General features: G+C 41.5%; 1 protein-coding gene across 6 annotated transcripts in view; it reads right to left on the bottom strand.

The window, feature by feature from the left end:
• Positions 1-3,479: 3,479 nt before the first annotated feature.
• The window catches only part of clip1a (CAP-GLY domain containing linker protein 1a), a 29,264-nt gene continuing 19,846 nt past the window's right edge, over positions 3,480-12,897 (bottom strand). For 4 of the 6 annotated variants that reach the window (XM_026186504.2, XM_080309209.1, XM_080309208.1 and 1 more), the window contains 6 exons: positions 8,631-8,651; positions 6,729-6,846; positions 6,091-6,223; positions 5,503-5,555; positions 4,231-4,358; positions 3,480-3,956 (listed from right to left, as the gene is read on the bottom strand). In XM_026186504.2, coding sequence (XP_026042289.2) covers positions 3,728-3,956; positions 4,231-4,358; positions 5,503-5,555; positions 6,091-6,223; positions 6,729-6,846; positions 8,631-8,651 — 682 coding nt within the window. In that variant the 3' untranslated portion in view covers positions 3,480-3,727. The remainder of the gene's footprint in view (positions 3,957-4,230; positions 4,359-5,502; positions 5,556-6,090; positions 6,224-6,728; positions 6,847-8,630; positions 8,652-12,897) is intronic. The other 2 variants (XM_080309207.1, XM_080309210.1) reach the window with 1 other exon arrangement.

Genomic DNA, 12,897 nt, shown 5'->3' with positions numbered 1-12,897 from the left:
CCAGGGCCCCTGCCCTGGAGCCAGTCCTGAGGAGGGTGGTCAAGTGAGAGCGCCCTGGGCCCGTTGGACCCAGCCACTCCAGTAGGGTGGGTTCAGTGATGGAGAATGTCAGCACTGAACCCCATTAGAGCCTAACTTTTTATATTTTTTCAAGTGACAAAAAGCAGTTGTGGTAACTTTATTAAATTATTAAAGTGATTATCAAAGCTTAGATCACTGTCGAAAAAATAATGCCAAGATTCATAACTTGTTCACTGTGTTTCAGAGAAAGGATGATAAATTATTTTATGTCTTTGACTTTTTGGAGTAACAACAAATATTTCCATCTTATCTCTTTTCACTTCTGAAAAGTTTCTAGAAAATTAATCAAGAATCTGACCCGTTAAACAAGTTAAATTGTGATCATTGAAATGTCTCTGTGAAAGAATCATAATACATCACTGTTGACCTTCAGGTCATCAGTGACTTCAGTAAGAGCCGTTTCTGTGCTGTGGTTGGTTCTGATTGGTACTTAGCAGAAATACTGACATTAAAAGTATGAATATTTTTTTTCAATTAGGGTTGAGTGGGTGGAGATGAGTGTCAGGGGTGAGTTCTGACAGTGAAAAGGACTGTTTATAAGATGGTAGTGAGACCTGCTGTGATCTATGGTTTGGACATGACAGCCCTGACAAAATGGAATGATGAGACCAGGATGGACACATTAGGCTGAGTGGTTTGGAGACAAAATTAGAGGCAATGCTGAGTTGGTTTGGACTGAGTTGGTTTGAAGATTAGTGGTTACAATGGACAAAGGATGCTGAAGGTGGAACCGTCGGGCCAGAGGAAAGGAGGAAGACTACAGTAGAGGTTCATGGATGTAATGAAGGAAGACATGCAGGAGGTTGGTGTGATAGAGGAGTATATCACAGATCATAGCGCTTATAAAAGAGTCTTACAGCAAATATGAAGTCCTTATTAAAGGGGATTGATAATATAACGGTGTTAAAATATATTAAATAAAATAAGCCCGCCAGGCAAGTGCTCCAGATTTGGCTTCTGGAGCTTTCTAAGTGTGCCTCTATGAACACGTTTGCAGTCTATTAAACAATTCCCCCTGGTTTAGTACTCTGGTTTTGAAATGTATAAAATAAAGGTTTGCATATTTAGTGTACTGTAGTGTACAACAAGGTGGAAGGATTCAGGTGTGACACACAGATATTATTATGAAGGAATTGTGCACAAAGATGCTTCATTTACCCATAAACGTTTTATTTTTTAATACACCAATATTGAAAACATGTTGCGAGAAATGCCAAAGTGTTTCACCGTTTCATACAGAAATGATCTTCTAAGAAACTTTTTTTGGAAAGGCCATTACAGGAACTGAGAACTTATAAGCATCAAGTCCATTAATTAACAGTTTCTTTTATTCTTATCAATCTTCCTGTAGTCCTTTTCAAAGTCCATAAAAAAAGTTCCCTATTAAAGCCAAACAGCATTGCTTTTTGCTCCAACTCCATATCAGAGCAAGGAAACCTCTCCCTGTTACAAATTTACACTCATACTATCAAATCTTTAAGTACATAGCATTTCCAGGCATAAAAAATAAACTATAGCTCCCAGACTTTGCGCAAACGGACATTTGTTTTTCAATCAAGTCATTTACAGCTTCAAATAAACAACTTTTATGATATTATATTATCTCTGTAACCCCCTTACAAGCTGTGCAAACGGTGTTAACATACCGATAAATTAAATGATTTGAAGAAGACTGCTGCTTCTCCCAGAATGATACAGTGGGGCAAAAAAGTATTTAGTCAGCCACCGATTGTGCAAGTTCCCCCACTTAAAATGATGACAGAGGTCAGTAATTTGCACCAGAGGTACACTTCAACTGTGAGAGACAGAATGTGAAAAAAAAAAAAATCCATGAATTCACATGGTAGGATTTGTAAAGAATTTATTCGTAAATTAGGGTGGAAAATAAGTATTTGGTCACCTCAAACAAGGAAAATCTCTGGCTCTCACAGACCTGTAACGTCTTCTGTAAGAAGCTTTTCTGTCCCCCACTCGTTACCTGTATGAATGGCACCTGTTTGAACTCATCATCTGTATAAAAGACACCTGTCCACAGCCTCAAACAGTCAGACTCCAAACGCCGCCATGGTTAAGATTAAAGAGCTTTCGAAGGACACCAGGAAAAGTATTGTAGACCTGCACCAGACTGGGAAGAGTGAATCTACAATAGGCAAGCAGCTTGGTGTGAAAAATCAACTGTGGGAGCAATCATCAGAAAATGGAAGACATACAAGACCACTGATAATCTCCCTCGATCTGGGGCTCCACGCAAGATCTCATCCCGTCGGGTCAAAATGATCATGAGAACGGTGAGCAAAGATCCCAGAACCACACGGGGGGACCTGGTGAATGACCTGCAGAGAGCTGGGACCAAAGTAACAAAGGTCACCATCAGTAACACACTACAACGGCAGGGAATCAAATCCCGCAGTGCCAGACGTGTTCCGCTGCTGAAGCCAGTGCATGTCCAGGCCCGTCTGAAGTTTGCCAGAGAGCACATGGATGATACAGCAGAGGATTGGGGGAATGTCATGTGGTCAGATGAAACCAAAGTAGAACTTTTTGGTATAAACTCAACTCGTCGTGTTTGGAGGAAGAAGAATACTGAGTTGCATCCCAAGAACACCATACCTACTGTGAAGCATGGGGGTGGAAACCTCATGCTATGGGGCTGTTTTTCTGCCAAGGGGACAGGACGACTGATCCGTGTTAAGGACAGAATGAATGGGGCCATGTATCGTGAGATTTTGAGCCAAAACCTCCTTCCATCAGTGAGAACTTTGAAGATGAAACGAGGCTGGGTCTTCCAACATGACAATGATCCAAAACACACCGCCCGGGCAACAAAGGAGTGGCTCCGTAAGAAGCATTTGAAAGTCCTGGAGTGGCCTAGCCAGTCTCCAGACCTCAACCCCATAGAAAATCTGTGGCGGGAGTTGAAAGTCCGTGTTGCTCGGCGACAGCCCCAAAACATCACTGCTCTGGAGAAGATCTGCATGGAGGAATGGGCCAAAATACCAGCTACTGTGTGTGCAAACCTGGTAAAGACCTATAGTAAACGTTTGACCTCTGTTATTGCCAACAAAGGTTATGTTACAAAGTATTGAGTTGTATTTTTGTTATTGACCAAATACTTATTTTCCACCCTGATTTACGAATAAATTCTTTACAAATCCTACCATGTGGATTCATGGATTTTTTTTTTTCACATTCTGTCTCTCACAGTTGAAGTGTACCTCTGGTGCAAATTACTGACCTCTGTCATCATTTTAGGTGGGGGAACTTGCACAATCGGTGGCTGACTAAATACTTTTTTGCCCCACTGTACATCCACTTACATTAGCCCCTCACTCACACAAACCCAAGATAGCAAACATTTTTTTTTTCCTTCAAACTCATTTACAATTGCAAATGAAACGTTTATTTCATGTGTAGCAGTTTATTTGAATGAATGGAGAGATTCTGCCAAACCTTTCTCCCCTAAGAGCGCTTAAGGGGTGGTGTGGACAACAAAGATGCTTGGAAGAAAGAAAAAAAAAAAGCATACAAAATGTATACACACACGCACAATTAGGACCCCAGAAGCACAGCGTAATCCAAAATGGTGTGCAAATATAGTGATTGTGCGAATGAGGGTTTGAAAAAGAAAAAACAAAGCAAAAAGGCTTTAAAAGGTCTGGTCATCGTTACAGGAGTCAGTCCAGTGCCCAAAGACCTCACAGATGTCACAGTAGGGCCGCTCCTCACCCTTATTGCCATGGTAGGTGGTGTGTGGAGGGGAGTCTGGCATTTGCGTTTGCGTAGGACAGTCCTCAGTGTCGTGGAGGTCAAAGCAGTCGCAGATGTCGCAGAAGAGCCTCGGAGGAGGTTTCTTCTTTGCAGGCTGCTTGTCGTGGCTGTGGAGCAGGAGAAAAAGTAGAAGAAGAAGGATAAAATGACAAAGAAGAAGCAAAAGAAGGAAGAAAAAAAGAGGAGAGAAAAGGTAGAAAAAAGGAGAAGACAAGAAGAAAGAAGCAAAAGGAGGAACAAAAGGAGAAAATCATGAACAAAAACAATGGAGAAGCAGCAGAAGAAAAGGAGGAAAGGAGAAGGAGAAATTGTTAAGAGTCATTGCCACGCAGCGAACATCATTTTAAACACCCGAGAAGCTCTTTTGTGAATCGGACTAACCCGTCATAGTTATCCAGCTCGCTTGGATTATTCCCATTAAGGGCAGCAGCTGCCATTTTTTCCAGTTTGTCCTTGAGCTCCTGATTCTTCTTCTGGAGGTCCACAATGACTGAATTCAGGAAATCAATCTGTAAAGGAAACACACAACATTAGCATCAAGGCTGCCCCCGGAGAACAATGAGCACAACATTTTCTAACATATTAATAATTTTAAACAATGGGGGTTAGAATTATTGTACTGTTCAAAGGCTTTGATTGCTACAACAATGTGGACAGTAACTATGGTGATGTTACGACAACAGTAACTACGTGTCACTAAATATTCCCAAAAATCAAATCCCCCTTATAAAACAAATAAACCAAAAAAACAGAAAGAAAAAAAAGAAGGTGCTGAGTGGCTACTGAGAGTCATCAAAGAAGAATCAAAGCTTGAAATGAGCCACAAAGAAAGCTCGCTTATGATGACTGCCAATTAAAACCTCTGAATCTTAACAGAGCGCTCACTGAACGCTTAAATCAAGCTCGATTCATCTTTGGAGGACATTTGTAGTTTTCACACCAAATAATGTGACTCGACCACATGAAACATAAGAGCCACAGTGATGGACAAACATGCACAAGTGAAGCTGATGAAAACAATAACAAACCGCTGCCTGATGGTGGTGCAGCATTGCCAACATCAGAGACAGGGCAGAGGAGAAGAGTTGGAATAAAGAAAGAGAAGGAGAAAAAAAAAGAAAAGAAAGTGAAATTCAAATTAGGACTTCTGCTCGACAACACGCTCAAGTCATCACAGACACGTACTACAGTATAACATTTTTAGAATAAACATGGGAGGGAAACTCGTGAAGCTGAAAACACGCTCACAGAGGTGACCCGATGGAAGTGTGTTACCAATTTGTTTGGCTTTATCAGTCATCCTTGTAGAGCTTGGGATGACGGAAGCTTCAAATCCTTTCAGTGAAATTAAACTCCACTAAATTCACCTCCACAAAACATTATACTGTAAGAATTAAATGAGTCAACAGAACTATAAAATCCACTATATAGCCTGTTGCTACAAACAAAAACATAGTGTCATTTAGTAGTACTGCATTGGCAAACGGCCCAGTCATTCACAAACAGCATTCAGGAAGTCTGTTTCCATACAGCTGCCCCAAACGGGCAGGGTAGGAAAGCATTGTTACACTGAATGTGTTAAAAGAATAAAATAGACAAAGCAAAACTCTCAGTCTGTTCACCGGTGTCAATTGGGAGTGCCGCAGTACACACCTGACTCTCTGCAGTCTCCTTATCCTCCCTCATTTGGTCCAACACTGCATCACCTGGAAAACAGAAATTAGTTTACCTTTGGATGGACGCACTGTCAAGTTTCATTAATTCTGCTGCTATCGAATGGCTGCAGTACAAGAAGAGATTAAAGGATTAATGAAGTATGTGGACCTGGCTAGACCGCCACAGCAATTACAGTCTACATAACGTAAGCATGTTTGTGCAGTTTTGGATTAAAATCAACCTTTATTGCATATTTTCCATTGACCTTTTACTCTGTTTCCTCAACATGCTATACAGACTCTTTGCTGAAGGAATACATTTTATACATTTAATCTGCTGAACAGTAAATGACTAACATGGCAGAAGAAAGTGGTGCTGCACGCGGTGCATCATTGTAGGAAATTACACATCAAATGCCCCCCCCCCTTTTTAAAAAAAATAAATAAATAAATAAATAAATACAAACACACATAGCCCGAAGCAGAGGCCAAAAGAAAACCATTCTGATTTCAATTATCTGAGCCAGGTGACACAAAGAAAGTCTGGCTATGTTGAAACTGTGCACTGTTGTGCCCGAGGACTTACCAACGGGCCCCACGGTCAGATCCTTCTCGAGTCTCTGCACACGCGCCTGTAGAGTAGCTTTGTCCTGCTCCAAGGATTGAATTGTACCCTGCAGTGTCTTAACTGAGGCACTTTCCCCGCGTACTACAGCCAGCTATGATGAAAAACACAAAACAAAACAACCCGTGATATTAAATTACTGAAACGTTTCTTTTCAGCATTATAGTACACAATAAACAAACACAATCTCAGCCAATCTTCAAGCCAAGATTTGAGAGTATATTCAAAATAAGAAGACGAAAGCATAACAGAAATGTGTTACCACCTCCAGATGTTTCTTGCATTTCACAGATGCACTTTCAAGTTTCATTTTTAAGCAGAAAGCGTGGCCACACTTTATGACCTAGAAGTAACTTCTTGTTTCTAGCCTCTGAATTTGAAGAAATGTGCCTCGAACCTCCAATTAAAAGCTATACCAACTGTGACAATGACACTGAAACCCACACATGGCATTTAACAGCCAGCTGACATAAAAATGTTCCTTGGAGCAAACACTTGGAATTGCAGCAACAATCAGATGAAAAAGTTTGTGCTTCAGAATTATGTAACAACATCCTTCCCCTGGCTGTGATTTGCTATAACAACTTAAAATAAATTACCTCGCTCTTGAGGTTTTCCACCTGCTGGTCCTTTTCTGAGATTAAGGCACCGTTTTTATGGATGGACTGTTGGAGGGCAGCCTTCTCCTTATCCAGCTGTTCCTTCAAGGCGCTCTCACTATTTCAGGAGACAAATGGAAAAAGTTTATTTCTATGGACAAAATTTTCAAATTGTAAGACAGCAAATGTACTGAAGACAACGCTAAAACTGAGATCCAGTACAAACAACATGTCATGCAGGTGGGATGGAGCTGTAGGATAAATTACAAGCATTAGTGTCTTGTACAGGTTTATAGAAATGTGGTCAATATACACTCACAAGCCAGTTCATTAGGCACACCTTGCTAGTACCAGGTTGGACTCCCTTGTGTCTTCAAAGCTGTGTTAATTCTTAGTGGTACATATTCAAAATGTGGCTGGAATATGTGTGGCTGCACATCTATGATGCTAATCTCTTTCCCACCACATCCAAAAGCAGCTCACTGTCATGTTCAAGAAAGCAGTTTGAGATTATTTGAGTACTGTGACATGGTGCTGTCACACTGAAAGCAGCCATCAGTAAACTGGTACACTGTGGTCATAAAGTGATGCACATGGTCAGCAACAACACTCAGACAGGCTGTGGTGTTTAAACGATGCCCACTTGGTAGCAAGGGGCCCAAAGTGTGCCGAGAAAATATCCTCCACACCATTACGCCACAGTCACCAAACTGAACTGCTGATGCAAGGCAGGATGGATCCATGTTTTTATGATTTTTGCACCAAATTCTGATCCTACATTCTGAATTTTTCCAGCAGAAATTCAGACTCAGACCAAGCAGTGTTTTGCCCACCTTCTATTGCATATGTGTCAAACTCTGGCCCGCGGGCCAAATTACTATTAGAGCTGGCCTACTGGTATTATATAGCTAATATATATATATTGTTTAATATTAAGCTTTGCTTGTTCCATATTCAGTTTTCCAGCAAAACTTATTTGAGTCCATAAGAAAAGATTCATTCCTATATCTGGAGGAAGATTTTTTTTTTAATAAATATTAATGTTAGCCCGCGACTTTGTTCCAGTTTTGAATTTTGGCCCACTGTGTATTTGAGTTTGACACCCCTGTTCTATTGTCTAATTTTGTTGAGTCCGTGCAAGTTTTCTCAGTTTCCCGTTCTTAGCTGACCGACACCTAGTGTCATTCACTTGTAATCGGAAGGTTGCCGGTTCGAGCCCCGGCTCGGACAGTTTTGGTCGTTGTGTCCTTGGGCAAGACACTTCACCTATCGCCTACTGGTGATGGCCAGAGGGGCGCAATATGGCAGCCTCGCTTCTGTCAGTCTGCCCCAGGGCAGCTGTGGCTACAACTGTAGTTTGCCTTCACCAGTGTATGAATGTGAGAGTGACTGAATAGTGGTATTGTAAAGCGCTTTGAGGGGTCCCGAAAAGCGCTATATAAATGCAATCCATTATTATTATTGTGCTGCTGTAGACCATCAGCTTCAAGGTTCGACGTGTTCAGAGGCACTCTTCTGCATACCTTGCTTGTAGCAAATAGTTATTTGAATTACTGTTACCCTTCCATCATCTTAAAGCTGTGTGGTCTTTCTCCTCTGGAAGAAACAAGGAATTTTCATCGGAGAATTGCTGCTAATTGGATATTTTCCCTTTTTGTTTAAAAAAAATAAATAAATCAATCAATCTTATAGAGATGGCTGGGTCAGAAAATCACAGCAGAACAGCAGGTTTTTTTTGTTTTTTTAAATACTCAGACCAACAACCATACCATGTTCAAAGTCACTTAAAACACCTTTCTTCCTCATTCTGATGCTCAGTTTGTAACTAATGAATTGGCCAGTGAATGTATATTTACACTGTGACATGACTGACATGGAGTAATATTAAAAAGCATTAAGTACCTGAAGGCATTATTTGGCAGGCTTTAAAGGAAAGGAAGAGCATATTCACTTATTCATCAGTTCAGATGTTTAGTAGCTGAAGTCATTCGTGCTTATGCTGTTTATAAAAGGCTTTAAAGTGGACCTCCTCATTCCCAGCACCACATTTTTATCTTGCACTCTACTAAAGGAGCTTTCAATGACCAACACTTCAAATGATCAATCATTATCTGCCACTGTGAAACAATAGATTTCCTCAGTTGTCTGTCTGACAAAAAAAAAAGAAAAATTAAAGCTGCAAGCAGCGTTATGAGGGCCCTCGCACCCCCGGCACGTCGAGCCACTGCCAACAACTCAAACCGGCACGTCCGATGTGATGTCACATTGATGGATTTCATGCTTTTAATCACCAGCTAACATTTCATCTTATTCAACCAGGATTATAGTCATGCCACTAGGTGGCGCTCTAACCATTATTGACAAATAGCATAACAAACATTTCCAAGCTCGAGTCTCATCACACCTGCGACCTTTGGGAGAGATTGGACATTGTGTTTTTTAGTGACAGCAGATTACTGCTTTTTGCGAGTGATTGAAACTCTACGTGCCGCCATGACCACCCCGTTTCCCTGAACGGAAAAAGCTTCGCAATTTAACATCACAAAGGTCTTTAGATTCTACACACTGAAGAATCCTTCAATATGATGAAATCCCTTGGAGGAGTTCGTCAAAGTATGAGGCCTGAAAAGGGGGGAAAATGTCATCAAAATTACACATTAATTTTAAAATGGCTGACTTCCTGTTGGATTTGGGATATTGCTCCAAGAGACTTTTTTGTACATCTTGATATCTCCTATAAGCTTACCAGGTTTCAGAATCATACATAGAACACAGAGCAGGGGCTGTGGTTTTGAAATATTGTAGGGGGCGCTGTGGAGCCATTTCGCGCTATTCAATGAAAATGATCACATGCCAACAAAGCCTTCATCCATTTGGAGGTGTGTGCCAAATTTCAAGCCTCTATAAACTTGCCAAGACCCTCAAAAGCCACTTCATCTTTCATGTTGAACAGCATTGCCACCAGGGTGCGCCGTTCAGTTTAAAGTCACAATTTTTGCACTGAAGCATCACGAGGGACTGATGGTGATATTCACCGCTTTTGAGGTGGCCAAGATGAACCTGTGAAAATCAGTACAACAAAATTAAAGCCATGACATTTCCTGTTGCCACTAGGTGGCGCTGTCCGTATTTCCGACAATGGGCACATCAATCTGTTCAGGGCGGGTCTGACATCATGCCTGTAAAGTCTGGTACTGATCAGACTGGATTTCATTGAGTTATACTAATTTGTTTCTTCATGGCGTGACATCAAAGTTCGCCATGCTGCTGGGGTCACACCCTTTCGCGAAAACTCACAGTTTTCACTGTAACCCAAGACCAACTCGTTAAGGCTTTCCTGGAGAAATTTGAGGCTGCAGATGTCACCCATCACTATACTGTACCCCAAAGTGTAAAACATGACATTTCCTGTTCCCACTAGGTGGCGCTGTCCTTGATGTCAAATATGGCAGTTGAAATATGTTCAGGGGTGGAGCCTTATCATATGTGTGCTCTTTGGTCCAGATCGGAACATGTATGACAGAATGAGAGGCAATAAGATTTTCATGGCGAGTCATCGAAATTCGCCATGGCACCACGGCCTCATAGTATTGTGAAAACTCAAAAGCTCCGCAATTTAACATGGCACAAGGGTGTAGTTGACACTGTCCAAATTTGAAGCTTATAGGACCAAATCCCAAGGAGGAGTTCGTTAAAGTTCGAGGCATGGAAATGGCAAAATTAGAGCCAAAATGTCACCTTCTCTTCCAAATGGCGGACTTCCTGTTGGGTTTGCGTCAATGGGCCCACAGACTTTTTTGTTCGTCTTGGCATGATACACATGTGTGCCAAATTTCATACGTGTAGCTCAAACGATGTGGTCGTAGGGCTGCATTTAACAAGGCATAGGTGGCGCTGTAGAGCCATTTCCCAGTGCTCATAAGTAAAACCATTAAAATACAAAATTTTTCACCAGACCTGGCATGTGTGCAAAATTTCATGAGTTTTTGAGCATGTTTAGGCCCTCAAAAAGGCCCTTGTTTGGGGTGAATAATAATAATAATAATAATAATTAAAGCTGCAAGCAGCGTTATGAGGGCCCTCGCACCCCCGGCGCGTCGAGCCACGCCCAACACCTAAAACCAGCACGTCCGATCTGATGTCACATTGATGGAATTCATGCATTTAACCACCAGCTAACATTTCAACTCATTCATTCATGATTAGTTAGTCGTTCCACTAGGTGGCGCTCTAACCATTATGTACAAATGGCATAACAAACACTTCCAAGCTCGAGTCTCATCACACCTGAGACGTTTGGGAGAGATTGGATATTGTGTTTTTGAGTGACAGCAGATTACTGCTTTTTGGCGAGTGATTCAAACTCTAAGTGCCGCCATAACCACCCCGTTTCCCTGGACGTAAAAAGCTTCGCAATTTAACAACACAAAGGTCTATGGATTCCACACACTGAAGAATAGTGCAATCTGATGAAATCCCTTGGAGGAGTTCGTCAAAGAACGATGCCTGAAAAGAGGGGAAAATGTTGCCAAAATTGCACATTAATTTTAAAATGGCTGACTTCCTGTTGGATTTGGGATATTGCTCCAAGAGACTTTTTTGTACATCTTGATATCTCCTATAAGCTTACCAGGTTTCAGACTCATACATAAAACACAGAGCAGGGGCTGTGGTTTTGAAATTTTGTAGGGGGCGCTGCAGAGCCATTTTGCCCTATTCAATGAAAATGATCACATGACAACAAAGCCTTCATCCATTTGGAGGTGTGGGCCAAATTTAAAGCCTCTATAAACTTTCCAAGCCCCTCAAAAGCCACTTCATCTTTCATGGTGGACCGCGTTGCCACCAGGGTGCGCCGTTCAGTTTAAAGTCACAATTTTTGCACTGAAGCATCACGAGGGACTGATGGTGATATTCACCGCTTTTGAGGTGGCCACGATGAACCTGTAAAAATCAGTACAACAAAATTAAAGCCATGACATTTCCTGTTGCCACTAGGTGGCGCTGTGCGTATTTCCGACAATGGGCACATCAATCTGTTCAGGGCGGGTCTGACATCATGCCTGTAAAGTCTGGTACTGATCAGACTGGATTTCATTGAGTTATACTAATTTGTTTCTTCATGGCGTGACATCAAAGTTCGCCATGCCGCTGGGGTCACACCCTTTTGCGAAAAGTCACAGTTTTCACTGTAACCCAAGACCAACTCCTTAAGGCTTTCCTGGAGAAATTTGAGGCTGCAGGTGTCACCCATCACTATACTGTACCCCAAAGTGTAAAACATGACATTTCCTGTTCCCACTAGGTGGCGCTGTCCCTGGTGTCAAATATGGCAGTTGAAATATGTTCAGGGGTGGAGCCTTATCATATGTGTTCACTTTGGTCAAGGTCAGAAAATGTATGACAAAATGAGAGGCAATAAGATTTTCATGGCGAGTCATCGAAATTCGCCATGGCGCCACGGCCTCATAGTATTGTGAAAACTCAAAAGCTCCGCAATTTAACATGGCCCAGGTGTGTAGTTGACACTGACCAAAGATGAAGCTTATACAACCAAATCCCAAGGAGGAGTTCGCAAAAGTTCGAGGCATGGAAATGGCAAAATTAGAGCCAAAATGTCACCTTCTCTTCCAAATGGCGGACTTCCTGTTGGGTTTGCATCAATGGGCCCACAGACTTTTTTGTTCGACTCGGCATGATACACATGTGTGCCAAATTTCATACATGTAGCTGAAACGATGTGGTCGTAGGGCTGCATTTAACAAGGCATAGGTGGCGCTGTAGAGCCATTTCCCAGTGCTCATAAGTAAAACCATTAAAATACAAAATTTTTCACCAGACCTGGCATGTGTGCAAAATTTCATGAGTTTTTGAGCATGTTTAGGCCCTCAAAAAGGCCCTTGTTTCGCCTGAATAATAATAATAATAATAATAATAATAATAATAATAATAATAATAATAATAATAAGAAACGGAGCAGATACAATAGGGCCTTCGCACTCTCGGTGCTCGGGCCCTAATAATAATAATAATAATAATAATAATAATAATAATAATAATAAGAAACGGAGCAGATACAATAGGGCCTTCGCACTGTCGGTGCTCGGGCCCTAAAAAAGAAGCTAATTTGGCTACTATTTGAATTTTAATATTTTACTTTCTGTCACTG

Source organism: Astatotilapia calliptera, chromosome 12, assembly GCF_964374335.1.
Source record: "Astatotilapia calliptera chromosome 12, fAstCal68.1, whole genome shotgun sequence".
Classification (NCBI taxonomy): Eukaryota; Metazoa; Chordata; class Actinopteri; order Cichliformes; family Cichlidae; genus Astatotilapia; species Astatotilapia calliptera.
This window is presented reverse-complemented; position numbering and strand designations above follow the sequence as displayed.